The sequence below is a fragment of the Ceratotherium simum genome, chromosome 6 (genome assembly GCF_057802395.1).
Source record: "Ceratotherium simum simum isolate JZ-2026a chromosome 6, ASM5780239v1, whole genome shotgun sequence".
Lineage (NCBI taxonomy): Eukaryota > Metazoa > Chordata > Mammalia > Perissodactyla > Rhinocerotidae > Ceratotherium > Ceratotherium simum.
The window spans coordinates 16,567,338-16,582,140 of NC_141905.1; the positions used below are offsets into that span (position 1 = coordinate 16,567,338).

Genomic DNA, 14,803 nt, shown 5'->3' on the forward strand with positions numbered 1-14,803 from the left:
TGTTTTCGGGAAGCTAAGATAAGTTTAATGTCAATATGTAATATTTTCGGTAAGTTATGAAATTCTGTTGTTTAACTGTAATAAACAACTGTTAATGAAATAGGATTGTTTTGGAGTTTCTGTTTTATACTATAGTGGTTGATCTGTAATGACGATCTGTAGTTTAAAAGTTTGCCGGCTGCAGTCTTCCCCCACTGCTCTCTTGAAAATGCTAAAATGAGTAATCAATCCCTTGCTTAAAACCTCCTCAGTGGCTTCTTATCACTCTAAAAGTCAGGCTTCACTTATAGAACCTCCATTATAGTCCAGTCCCTGCCTTTTTATTCATCACTTCTCTTGGTATACCTCCCACTTTGAACTTTATGTTGTAGCAATATCAAATTACATACCTTGCTTCTGTTCACCTTTGCACATACCAGTACCTCTGCCTTAAGTGCCCTTCTCTTCCCTCCCCCAATCAGCCTGGCACACTCTTGTTCAGTTTTCAAACACTACTACATGTCACCTCTATAAAAGGGAGCATCTGAATCACCACCTCCCTCACTTCAGGAAAGTTAATCACTCCATTTGCTAGTCTAAACTGCTACTGTTCCTTGTCATATTTTTGTCATTTATGTATATATGTAAATACACATACATACGTTCATATATTCATTGTCTATTTGTTTTCTCCTCTACTAAGCTATAAGCTCCTCAAGGGTAGGGACCCTGTCTTAGTTGTACTCATACTCATAGTGTCTGTCATAGTGTGTAACATGTAACAGATGATCAATAAATATTAGTTACCAAAACTTTTGTTGCTTAGTTTGTGTCTTACAAATATTTTGTAAAAGCAAATCTGATTTCCAGTGGAAACATTTTCTTACATTAAATACAAACTTCACTTAAAAATTTTTGCAATAGGAATAAATTTGGCAGTTTATGGAAGCCAAATATTGTACCATGGGGACATTTAAGATAATATGTAGAAAAGATTTCCTTAGACTTATATCTGACTGCCTTACCAAAACCCAGCCTAGTAGTTTATCAACATGGGTTTTTGTTTTTTGTTTTTGCCTTGCCTTTCTCTGCTCTGCTAGCTTTTGAACTAAAGGGGCTTGGGCCTGCTTGGTGGCGTAGTGGTTAAGTACGTGGACTTCGCTTCGTTTTGGCCCAGGGTTCACAGGTTCGGGTCCCGGGTGTGCACCAACGCACCGCTTCTCAAGCGATGCTGTGGCGGTGTCCCATATAAAGTAGAGGAAGATGGGCACAGGTGTTACCCCAGAGCCAATCTTCCTCAGCAAAAAAAGGAGGGTTGGCGTTGGATGTTAGCTCAGGGCTAATCTTCCTCACCAAAAAAAATAAAAAATAAATAAAATAAAGGGGCAGATCTCACTCAAATAACAGCATTAGGCACATAATTTTTAAAACTAGAATGATAAATTTAGATTTAGTTAGACTATCAGTTGATAAGTATGCTTCTAACTTTTACTATTAGAATACATTTGTTTCAGCCAGAGTAACTGTAAAGCCTCGGTGTATATTTTGAATCACTTTCTATGCAGTTACTCCTAATTGTGTTCTGTAATGGCAGGCTCCATCACTTATTTTTCTTTTATTTGATTCAGCACCTAGCATAGTGCCTACACTTACTGGTGCTCATTAAATGTTTGTTGAATGGATGATAGTCGCTGAATTGCTGAGTTCCTCAGTCTCACCTACTACCCTGCTCCTTGCAGGTTGCTTCAGGACCAGCTCCCTACTGCCACAGCCCCTGGCCACAGCAGCGAGAAGCTAGTCCCTCCCTTGTAATTGATAAATCGGGGAACTATTTTATTACTTGAAGATTTCCCTAAGTCTGAATCTTCAGGTATTGTAGATCAAGTTTGTTCCCCACTTTACTGATTTTATAAGCTTGAAGTACTATACAGTGGGGCTGTATATAATGAAGGATACTTGTAGTTATGGCTAATGGGACCCACACTTGTATAGTTCCTTGAGGAGCAATAATAGAGTCAGTTATGATGTTAAATCCTGACCCAATTTAATACAAGTGAGAGTAGGTCTTCTTGAGCCCGTGACTCTGAGTTAAAGAATAGATCTCTGATATGGTAAAAAGTTCATGAACCATCTTGCTAGTCTCATTTCTTACATGAGAATTTACATTTGGGGTTGTCACTATTGAGATACCTTTTAGTACATATTCTTCTGTAAAGCATAAACTGTCTAGACTTGTCTGTTTTTGAACAGTTTAGTATTAAGAAATAATTTTTACTTGGTAAAAATCCTGTGAAATATGTTAGTATAGTATTAGTCTTTGCTGATGGTAGGAAACATGCTTGTATTATTAAAATGCTTAACTGAGGAAAATAATATTCTGTTCTTCTGTGACTAAAATTAGGAAGAAATAGAACCATTTCCAGAAGAAAGGGAGAACTTTCTTCAGCAGTTGTACAAATTTATGGAAGATAGAGGTGAGTGTTTTTTCTTTTATTCATCATTAATGCTGTAGGTATCACATAGATAATTAATATTTTGAAAATAAAAATTCTGTTCATTAAGCTTCATGTCACTGGTAATCATGGCTATCTTTTTGATTGCCAGTATCACCGGCACCTAGCGTAGTGTCTGTCACATAGAAAGTGAAATGAGTATTTTGATAGGATTTTGATGGATATTATGGCCTTTGACTCAAAAATGCCTGTATTTTGTTTTGCCTCTATCCCCCCACCCATCCATGAGACCCCCAAAGAACTCTTATACTAGGGAACAGTAGCAGAATGGGAATCATAGTATCATTTTATTTGCACCTACATAGATGCCTCTAGTAAAAGCCTCCTTTTCCAGAATCACCATTTGATATACTTAGGATGTGTGTGTGTGTTTTTGTATGTATGTATGTGTATATGAGTGAGAGAGAGAGAGAGACACACCGCACTCTAAGATGGGCCGTAAGTCTTCTGATGACCCAGCCACATAGAACTAAGAAGAGAATTAAACCATCTGTAGAGAGCTAGAAATAGAAAAAAGTGACAGAGTCTCAAAGTGAGCCTTGGCTTAGCTTGTTGAATCTGCCTGATGTTAAAGAAATGCAAGGATTGCGAGAGAAGAATGGATACAACCTTTCATTTTCAGTGATGACCTCGTCGTCCAGTAACTATGGCCCTGTTACTTTCTTGCTCATCTGCTCTTCAGAGTGTAGTTTCTGCTTTCCTGAGAAGATGCTAGAAAGGGACCGGGGAGAGACAGAAAGCTTTCTAGCTTGAGGAGAAGGACAAAATGAATGAATAATATTTGGAAGTGCTGTACTCTGATAATTAATGTTTTTTAAATCCTCATTTGTATTGCTGATGAGTAGAGGCTGGCTCTGTTTGTCTTCTTTTGCTCTCATAAATGTCAGTGGCTACCACAATGTAGGTATCTTTTTATTCTTTAATATAAAATGTCCTTGATTTCTGTATTATTTCTTTGTATGAATGGAGGCTTGAGCTGAGAAGGCAGGCTATTTCTTATGCTTTTGTATAAGATAAATAAAAAAGTGAAGAAAATGAATAAAATCTAATATTAGAAATATTAGTGATAAAATACGATTATGCCAGTCATATTTTTTGGAAAGGGCCGTAGCTTGTGTTTCTCTATCCTGTTATTTCCTCTACCACTTTCTAACGGTTTGATACTTTAGTGTCCTTGTCCTGAATTTTCCGATGTTAGAATGAAACACAACTATAGCTTCACTCTAGAATCATAGTTAAGAGTAGTAGTAAAATACGAAGAAAGTATCATAAAAATAACTCTCATTGTGAAGCCGTTGCTCATCAATTATTTCAACGCTTTCTTCGGTTCTACCAAGCCTTGTTTCCCTGATTTTTAAAACCTTGGTTTGTTAGTATTTTATTTTGCTTTATTTGGTATTTATTCTTTTGCTCATTAGGGGAATGAAAGTGGAATGAAGTCTCAAAAATATGGTATGAGAAAAATATTTAAAAATGATATGGGCTTAAGTAGCAGACATCATGTTTTTGATTGACAAGGGATTTTTTCCCATATGTACACTTTGCACTGTATTTGTTCAGTGGTAATACTTGAATCTTTTGAAATTTTAAATAAAAAAACGTGGTGTGGTTCTAATGTATTTTGTGTTTTCTTTAATAGGCACACCTATTAACAAACGACCTGTACTTGGGTATCGAAATTTGAATCTGTTTAAGTTATTCAGACTTGTACACAAACTTGGAGGATTTGATAATGTAAGTATTACAGTTAAAAGTGAAACATGTTTTTCACATTTTCAAAACAACATGTTTTCTCGTCTAAAAATTATCTAAAATTGTCTGTTAATAAACACCTAAGAATAGAAGGAAAAGAAAATGGAAAGTACAGGTTAGGAACAGACCTAGCTTCCTTAGACCAAATTTAAATTTAATTAAAGATTTTTAAAAATGAGCTTTCTGATTTACTATTAAGTTGGTCAAACTTGCTTAAACCACCTGTGTATATCTGAGTCACGGCACAATCATATCAGTAGAAATTCTTTCTTTCTATGTCTGTTTTCCACTAGATTGTAAGGTCCTTGAGAGCAGGGATCTGTCTTAGTATTCTTTATATCCTTAATCTCTTCCACTGTGTCTGATGTATATATAACATTATTTAATATACATATAAATATAATATACATATAAATATATGTATGCATATATGTTTGTGTATGTATATAAATAAACATGCATAAAATCTGTTGAACTGAAGAAATCATCTTAAGGTTGCCATGATATATGGGGCTCATCTAATTAAGACTATTCTGAAAAATCAAAAATATTTTGTACAATAAAATGCTTTAGGGCAGGCCCTGTGGCTTAGCGGTTAAGTGTGTGAGCTCCGCTGCTGGCGGCCCGGGTTCGGATCGCGGGCGCGCACTGACGCACCGCTTCTCCGGCTATGCTGAGGCCGCATCCCACATACAGCAACTAGAAGGATGTGCAGCTATGACATACAACTATCTACTGGGGCTTTGGGGGAAAAAATAAATAAATAAATAAAAATTATAAAAAAATAAAATGCTTTACTAAGATCCATAGAACTGCTTTGATTTATTAGCTTGTAAGTTTTATGGGAAGTAATATGTCATTTAAAAATTTTTATCTCTGTCTCTTCACTACAAATTTTGATTTAGGAATCTGGATATTTTCTTTGTTTTTTTTTTTAATTTTATTTATTTATTTATTTTTCCCCCAAAGCCTCAGTAGATAGTTGTATGTCATAGCTGCACATCCTTCTAGTTGCTGTATGTGGGACACGGCCTCAGCATGGCCGGAGAAGCGGTGCGTCGGTGCGCGCCCGGGATCCGAACCCGGGCTGCCAGCAGCAGAGCGTGCGCACTTAACCGCTAAGCCACGGGGCCGGCCCATGATTTACTCTAGCAGGGTTTATTTAAAAGTCAAATGGCCTAATATTTCAACATTTATAATTCTCTGAGATTCGTTAGAATGCTGAAACTTACTTTAAAATATTGTTGTAAACCAAATTTTTGATTTAGAATTTATCAAGGTTGATAGTTTTTATTCCTTTGAGATTGGAACCAATAAATATATTTATATATACTATATTTATCAAAATTGTATTATAGTCCTACCTTTTAATTTTGGAGTTTTCGTTTCACTTTGTCCATTAGATTGAAAGTGGAGCTGTTTGGAAACAAGTCTACCAAGATCTTGGAATCCCTGTCTTAAATTCAGCTGCAGGCTACAATGTTAAATGTGCTTATAAAAAGTAAGTCAGTATACTTGATAGAGCTATATTCAGTATTTTACCTAGAAAGCAGGATAGAATTTACCATATAACTGAGGCTAATTATTTCTTCTAAGAAGAAATCAGAAATTTTTACTAGCGTGATCACTCTGTAATAGCATTTTCTAGATTGTATTTTATGAATATTAGATCTATGAGATAGTCTGTGAAGAAAGTTTTTGTTGCCATGTAAATTTGGAAAATACTGTGTAGAAGTTAAAATGCCAAGGTTTTAAAGTCAAAGAAACCCAAGTTCGAATCCTGTTTCTGCCAGTTTTTGGCTGTTTGTGCCCTTTGGACCATTTATTTGTTCTGCTCACTTTAGTTTCCTTGTTTGTGAAATGGATTAATACTACTTGCCTCGTAGGATTACTCTGATGATTAAATGAGATTTTACATGTCATAAGAGGCCCAATCCCTCATACATAAGAAATGCTCAACAAATAAAAGCTATTACTAGTACTTCTAATATCTACTATTGTTACAATTGCTATATTTAAGATTATGACTGTCGTTTCACTTTTAGCTTTGTTTTTTTGTTAAATTTTTTTTCTTTGAAAAATGTTTCTATTTGGGTTAAAAAGATTGGGAAGAACTGAACTAGAATAAATTAGAATAGTAATATTGCTCATATCTGAGGAGTTAAACAGAAGAAGTGAACACATATTTTAAAAACCACAGCTCTACAGTAACATCTCAAAATGTTTTTCCAAATGTAATTTCTCTTCATGTTTCCAGATACTTATACGGTTTTGAGGAGTACTGTAGGTCGGCCAATATTGAATTTCAGATGGCATTGCCAGAGAAAGTTGTTAACAAGCCATGTAAGGAGTGTGAAAATGTAAAAGAAATAAAAGTTAAGGAAGAAAATGAACCAGAAATTAAAGAAATAAAGATTGAAGAGGAGGAGAACATAATATCAAAAGAAGAAAAGCCTACTGAGGATGATATTGAAAGAAAGGAAAATATTAAACCCTCTCTGGTAAATCAGATACAGTTAATAGTCCTTTGTCTTCTTTGGTACATTTTCCACATCCTCTGTAAAGTTTTTGTAGTTAATTTATTGTATAATTTTATACTTTATTTTTTGTGCATTTTCTTCATTAGTGCTATTTTTGTATTTGAAATAGTTCTTAGCTGTTTTTGCCTAGTGTTTTAGGAATGGCAAAAGTTTTTTAAAATAACCAATAACTTTCTCATTATTTAGTATTGGTTGGTACTTCCTTTTGCTAACGTTTAGATCATGGAATTAGGTTGACAGTTTTTACTTTTGTTGGTTTAGTTCTCTGTTCTTTTTCTAGGGAAGTAAAAAGAATTTGTTAGAATCTATACCAACACAGTCTGATCAGGAAAAAGAAGTTAACATGAAAAAAACAGAAGAAAATGAAAATCTGGAAGAGAAAGAGGATGAGACAACTGGGGTAGATGAATCCCTCAGCATCAAGGTAGAAGCTGAAGAAGAAAAAGCAAAATCTGGGTAAGAAATTTGTTTTTGGTTAAGATGTATTTTGGCTGAATGAATTCTTATAATTTGCTCTTTGTATGTGTGTGTATGTATGCATCTAAATTTGATGGATAAAATATAGAATAATTGAGTGATTTGCATTTATTACGTAAATAGCATTTGCTTCCTTCAGAGACCCTACTAGTGCAAATTTGTAGGAAAAGATCATATTTTTGATCCATTCTTCTTGCTCTCATCATGGAAATTTATAAAATTTTGAGCTAGAGAAAAGTACTTCTTACTGTATTAATCTCTGCTGAATAACCAGATAACATAAATTTGGGGAAGATGGCTTTCTCCGATCATTTGTAGATGGTATGTTGGCTGTAAACTTTGAAACTTCTATTCATTTCTTAGGTATAAAATAAGAATGGAAAAGTGCTAATAATTAATTTTTAAAAGGCCAAAATTGTTAATATGTTTTATGTGACAGTAGTATTTACTTGTTTTGTTTAGTTTGGAATCTTGTGATTCTAAGTAATTTGTATTACTTAGCAATGCAATTTATGCACTACCGATGGACCCCTGGGTTTTGTAGGTGATCTTTGACACCTAGTCTTATTTCTAAGGTTTAAAAAACCAAAACGTCCCCATTGGTAGTGGTCCATTTAAGTAAGTACAACCAAATGTTTTTTGATCATTTTAGTATTTTTCTGAAATTTGGCCAGAGCGTGCAGACAAGTGGAGAAGAGAAAAAACACATGCTTAGATGAATATAGTAAAAGGTGTTTGTTTTTTATGCTTTGTTATATATCTGTGTGTACAAATGTATATTTCAAGTACTCCTTACTGCTATTGGAGATTATTTCAACTATTAAGAAACGTAGTAAGTATTCAGTTTTTTGCCTAAAATCTCTTGATCATTTTAGTGTTCTTTTGAAATTTTGGCCACGTCATACAGATAAACATGGAAGGAAAAAAGTGGGTTTAGATGAATATAGTAGAAACCTTTGTTCGTTATACTTGGTTATATTTCTTTTTTGTTTGTTTTTTTGTTTTTTGTGTGTGAGGAAGATCAGCCCTGAACTAACATCCATGCCTATCCTCCTCTTTTTTGCTGAGGAAAACCGGCCCTGTGCTAACGTCTATTGCCAATCCTCCTCCTTTTTCCCCCTTTTTCTCTCCAAAACCCCAGTAGATAGTTGTATGTCATGGTTGGACATCTTTCTAGTTGCTGTATGTGGGACACCGCCTCAGCATGGCCAGACAAGCAGTGCATCAGTGCACGCCCGGGATCTGAACCGGGACCACCAGTAGCGGAGCGTGCGCTCTTAACCACTAAGCCATGGGGCCGGCCCCTTGGTTATATTTCTGTGTGTGTAAGTGTATATTTGAAATACTCCTTGCTGCTACTGGAGCCTGTTTAAACTATTAAGAAACTTTAATAAGGATTTGGCTTTTTGCCTAAAAATCTGCTTTTTAAATCTGCAGATATTTCTGGAGCATCTACTGTGTGGAAGGCACTGTGATAAGCCTATGTTTTCTCTTTGTTACTAATAATTATCTTAATTTTTCAAGTTGGTACTTCAGCTTACTTTGTAGTATAAACTGTGTTTTGTAGGTTTTAATTCCTTTAATTCTTCAACTATATGGATTTTTTATTTACTACGGATATTTGTAAATGTATCATACCACAAACTGAAATTTTCCTGGTGTGACTGCCCTAATTTGGTACATGTTTTTTAGAAGCATTGTGTGCTGGGAATGTCCAAAATTGATTTCTGAATTTTATTAGATAAGTGCAATAGAAAATTTTACAATTATAAAGAGTTAATATATAGTATTTTTCTAGTGTGTAAACTTTCTCTAAGTAATTAGCTACTACTAAGAATTTTCAGTGTCCTTCCTCCATAATCCGGGTATGGGAGATTAAATAATTTGTGTAAAATGCCTGCTTCAGTGCCTGGCCCATAGTAGGTATCAATAAATTTTAACTTTTTTTTTTTAAATTTGTTCCATTGTAAGGAGTATGACATCAGACTGAGAAAATTTGATATTTCTTTGTGAATTCAGATGAAAAGTCCTTGCTGATACATTTGATTTCCCAAAATGTAGTTCTCTAAAAGATATCTAACAAAATGTGTGTGTGTGTGTAAAAACATCAGCTTAATTTTTTTAACCTATATGCTGGTTGCATTTTAGACTTTCAAAGGCTATCTTTCTTGGCATTCTATGTTCTATCTGGTTTAGCCCTTTACCTCTGATTTTGCCACTGAATTCTTAGAGAGGAGAGTATTTTCTTTGGCTGATAGCCAGTAGTTGTGTTGTTTGCTTCTTTATACTTCAGTATATTATTTAAGTGACTTTCATTTGGTTTGTGTCTGATATTAAGTGTGAATTTTTTATTTTTAATTTTTGATTGCTTTGTTTTATTAATACAGAGTATTAGGTTTTTATTCCAGATTAAATAAAAGATTGCTCTGGCTACCACTTGAAGTAGGACTGTGCTTGCTACATTGGCATTTGCCAGTTGTGTTCAGTCTATTACATAATGTAAGATATGGTTTAGAGTTTGTTTTCATGTAAAAATTTTTAGACTTTTTATTCTATTTTATTCTCTTCTTTCTTATATGATGATTCTGAGGTGCATGATAAATCTCTTCAGTGCATAATAAATCTCTTCTTGTGTTGTGGCCACCAGAATACACTTCCTTTTCTCTCTGATATGCAGGGATATAGTCTTATGATTTGAACAAGTAGTATTCTTTCAAAAAAATGTCTTAACTATTTTGATTTTATATATGTATATTATATGTACATTTTGATGTATATAAAACATTTATTTAAAATTGTTAATAATAGTTCATAATCCATAACACCCTTCCTGATAATTTCTTAGATATCTTAGCCTTACTAATAATTATTTCATTATAGAAATGTTAATGTATTTTCAATAATAGAGTTTATATTTTTTATCTCAGATTACAGCTGGTTTTATTTAGGTTTTAATTTTTAAGTACCTATTCATTTGACTATATATAACCCTTTAAAGTAGGAATAATTCTTGAGCATCTTTGTAGACTTTGTGATGTATTTCAGAAAAAATTGACACATTTAGTACTTTTGTGAACTCAGACTTAATTTCACAAGTCTATTAGGCTTTCCTTCATCCCTCCTGCCTCACTATATAGAAGTAAGAGGTAGGAGAATCAGAAAGCCTTATAGTGCTGCTTGTATCACTATTTATAGATTATTTTTGTTGCCTATATAATTGCTTAATTAGGAATGGTAGATGAAGTTTGTTATTGCTAAAAAGGTTGCCTACAAGAATATAAAACTGAAATTATCGGTGGAGGAAGGCTTTTTATATAAATATTATCTCCATTAACTTTTAAAGCTTAATTACTTAGCCGTCTTGTGGTTCTGCTTTATGATATTTATTCATTTGTCAGCTGTAAAGTGGTAGATTCTTTTTGAGAGAAAACTTGTAATAAGTAGAGACATTGCAGAACAGATAAAAACTTAACTTATTGAAGTCGAGAATTTGATACTGAAGTTTATTTTTTTTATAAATCTAGTGCTTGGAAAGATTATAACTTAAGATTTTCTCTAACTTGCTTAATACAGATTTGTGGCTAATATAAAATGAATATGAATGCTCAGTTTTAGAAAATACATGAATATTGAGAAGATCAAAATAGTTAGTTGTAAGGCTACTTCTAGAATGGTTTGACTTTTAATTTCATATTATTTGTTTTGCTTTGTTTTTTAATTAATTTATTTATTTATTTTCTTGTGAGGAAGATCAGCCCTGAGCTAACATCCATGCTAATCCTCCTCTTTTTTAGCTGAGGAAGACCGGCTCTGAGCTAACATCTATTGCCAATCCTCCTCCTTTTTGTTTTTTTCCCCAAAGCCCCAGTAGATGGTTGTATGTCATAGTTGCACATCCTTCTAGTTGCTGTATATGGGACACGCCCTGAGCATGGCCGGAGAAGCGGTGTGTCGGTGCGCGCCCGGGATCCGAACCCAGGCCGCCAGTAGCGGAGCGTGTGTAGTTAGCCGCTAAGCCACGGGGCCGGCCCTAATTTCATATTATTTGGAATTGGCCTCTCATATATCTATTTGTTTAGAACTTCAAAGTTGATAGAATTGGTAGAAGACGACTTTCAGTAAATATGTGGTAAAGAGAGCAGAAATTGTGGTGAAGTTGAAAAGAATAGAAAGAAAAAACTTGATGTGATATTGATTGATATGAAGTTACTAGAATATTCTTGTGAAAAGTAAAACAACATTTCAGTTAGTATATAACATTTGAAAATTTGGTTGGAGCACCTTTTAAAGATATTAAGACTAGCCATTGGCTAGTAAAAATTTTTATTTTAAACATCCTGAGGCTGGAAATATTTGAATGAAAAATAATTTTTAGTCAGAAAATGGCTATGAGGTGTAATGATTTTTGTTTTTGTCAACTGAGATGTAAAACACTTTTATAATAAAACGTGAAAAAATTATTACAGTCAACCTTGCTAGTTTCTTGCTATTCAGCACAACTTCTGTTCTTCTGGCTGTTGGAAATTTTCTTTTAATGCATTTATTTTTCAATCTTCATTTTCTCTAAATGTACTTTTCTGTAACCATGGTCATCTTATACAGTCCTAGTTTTTAATATTAAATTGAAACTCAGAGAATTTCATACACATGGAACCTGCTGTTCCTGGAACAATCACAGCCACGATTTTTATCAGTTTTTGTGGTTTGGAACTGAAAAGCTTATGAAGTGTCTTTTATTAACTGCAATTTTTTAAACCTTTCAAGAGATGAAATGAACAAAGAGGAAGATGAAGATGATGAAGAAGCAGAAGAGGAGGAGGAGGAGGAGGAAGAGGATGAAGATGATGATGACAACAATGATGAGGAAGAGGAATTTGAATGCTATCCACCAGGCATGAAAGTCCAAGTGCGGTATGGACGAGGGAAAAATCAAAAAATGTATGAAGCTAGTATTAAAGATTCTGATGTCGAAGGTGGAGAGGTCCTTTACTTGGTGCATTACTGCGGATGGAATGTGAGGTAACTTGAGTTTTAGCTAGTGATTACTACCTAAAAACACTTAAAAAATAATTTTCTATTTTAAAATTTAACGAATTACAGACTTTAGTATTCTAATTGAGGTCACAGTACCATATAAAAAATATGTAGTTTTTAGCATGTAAATACCTCACTTAGTGATTTCCTACTAATGTTTTCAATATTTAGAAGATATCTTTAGTGTCTAGACAACTGAAGTCTACACAATTGATTTTTATGTTATACATATAGATTAATAGAGGCAACATTAGTGGTGAAATGATAGAAAAATCTCTTAAAAAGGTAAAAAAGATTTGAGCTTCTTGATGTCTACAAGCCAGTTATCAGGCTTCTTGCTCTCTTGTGTTTTCAACTACCTTGCCACAGTAACCTCTTCTTTGTAATCTTCTTAAGTCGTCACATTTCTTTCCTTCAGTAGGCAGGGATTTTAAAGTTGCGACGATTCCTTAAGAAGCTTTAGCTGTTTCAAAAAGGCCTTATTTCCTCATTAACAGCTCTTGCATTACAACCTTGTTCAGAAACCTCAGAAATTTATTTGTGTGTTTGAAACAATATGGTTGAGATGTAAGCAAGTCTGCTTGACTAAAACAGAGTGCACTTTCTGACTGCTACTAACCTAGGAAACTGAAAGGCAAGGCTGAGGTTTGGTTGTTCAATGACTTAAGTTTTTTTTCTTACACAGATTTTTTTTGGTTTATCCAAGGAAATTTTGTATTTGAATTTTATCCAAAATTGGCAAGCCAGTTTTGGGATCTGATCATTTAGATATCTTTTAAGAAAAACTTAATTTATTTTGGAATGTTTGACGTTATATTTGAAATATAGCCTATGATAGAGTTGTAGCCCTTGAAAAGTTAACTCTAGAAGTTTTAAGTGGTGGTTTCATGGTGCACCTAGTGTCTTCAAGGAGGAATACCCATTCTCAGGCTTTATATTTAAATTGTATTGTGTGGTTTGGGAAGTTAAGAAAGCATCATCTCACATTCTCTGTTTTTTTTGTGTGTGTGTGAGGAGGACTAGCCCTGAGCTAACATCCTTTGCCAATCCTCCCCTTTTTCTTGAGGAAGATTGGCCCTGGGCTAACATCCGTGCCCATCTTCCTCTACTTTTTTAAATGGGAGGCCACCACAGCATGGCTCAACAAGCGGTGCGTCCATGTGCGCCCGGGATCCGAACCTGCGAACCCCGGCCGCCGAAGCGGAGTGCGTGCTCTTAACCGCTTGCACCACTGGGCCAGTCCCTCACATTCTCTGTTTTTAAAAAATATATATACTCTCTGTTTCTTAAAAGTACATTTTGTATTGTCCTGTTGCAGGAATAGGAAGCTCTAGAAGCATGTCTAATCTGATTACCTTTCTTATTTTGAGAAAAGTACAATTCTGGTCCATTCTGAAGCTTGGGAAAATAGCAACTCAAGTTATAAGGAAATACTCCGGAGTTATCGTTTAGGACTTGTTCATCATTATTTCTAACCGACAAGATTAACCAAGTTTTGGATTTTAAGAATACCTATCATCAGTGTTGTCCTGAAACATAAGCTTTTCCAGATATTGCTTTGAACGTCGTGTATAATTTATCCTTTTGGCTGTTAGTTCTTATGCTACCTCTGTGGTACATGATTTTCCTCAGCTGAAGGGCTGGCTTTTAATGATCGTGTTCAAAGGAAGATATTTGAGGTCTCAGTTATAGCTGCTGTAAGAATATTTTGCCCAGTGCAGTGTTTGATATTTAATCATTTTGATCTTACTAAATGATCTTATTAAATATAAATGTAGAGGGAGTTCCACTTTTGCCTAGGATGTAAATGTAAATGTTGAATATGTTAGTTTAAAAATAGGAAGGAAAAAATTGAATCAGCAAAAATTAATAATTACTAAGTAATGCCCACAAGACAGATAAGAGCCACATCATCTTTTACTTCTCTTTTCAGTTCTTCTCTCCTAGTTATTTTGCTAATTTATATAATGAGGCAGTTTTCCTAGTGGCCTTTATAAAATGCTTTAAATTCTGCGACACAGGGCCGGCCCCGTGGCTTAGCGGTTAAGTGCGTGCGCTCCGATGCAGGCTGCCTGGGTTCGGATCCCGGGCGCGCACAGACGCACTGCTTCTCCGGCCATGCTGAGGCCGTGTCCCACATACAGCAACTAGAAGAATGTGCAACTATGACATACAACTATCGCCTGGGGCTTTAGGGGAAAAATAATAAAAAAAAAAAAAAAAAAAATTCTGCGACACATGGATAGAATTTAGGTATTCTTTAACTTTCACTATAATCAGTGCTTGATTATTTTCTGTTAATTGTCACATTAAACAGAAGAGGCTTAGTAGGTATGAGAATTGAGACATTCATAAAATTCTGCAATTAAGATACAACTCTGTTTTATGAAAAGACTGACTAAGGGAAAGAGTAACCCTGTCCTAGGAGCACTTGGAGTTTAGAGGGTAGAAAGAATGTCCAGTATTTTAGCTTTGAAGTTGATAAGAGATTGGGTAGAGTAAGAGAAG

General features: G+C 34.5%; 1 protein-coding gene across 4 annotated transcripts in view; it reads left to right on the forward strand.

The window, feature by feature from the left end:
- ARID4B (AT-rich interaction domain 4B) overlaps positions 1-14,803 on the forward strand; it is a 147,523-nt gene that overhangs the window by 90,120 nt on the left and 42,600 nt on the right. For 3 of the 4 annotated variants that reach the window (XR_015552441.1, XM_004432383.3, XM_014788941.2), the window contains exons 12-17: positions 2,381-2,453; positions 4,132-4,226; positions 5,648-5,745; positions 6,502-6,745; positions 7,065-7,240; positions 12,026-12,280. Coding sequence is in view for 3 of the 4 variants with exons in the window: in XM_004432383.3 (XP_004432440.1) it covers positions 2,381-2,453; positions 4,132-4,226; positions 5,648-5,745; positions 6,502-6,745; positions 7,065-7,240; positions 12,026-12,280 (941 nt within the window). In the remaining variant the exon portion in view is untranslated. The remainder of the gene's footprint in view (positions 1-2,380; positions 2,454-4,131; positions 4,227-5,647; positions 5,746-6,501; positions 6,746-7,064; positions 7,241-12,025; positions 12,281-14,803) is intronic. The other variant, XM_087431928.1, reaches the window with a different exon arrangement.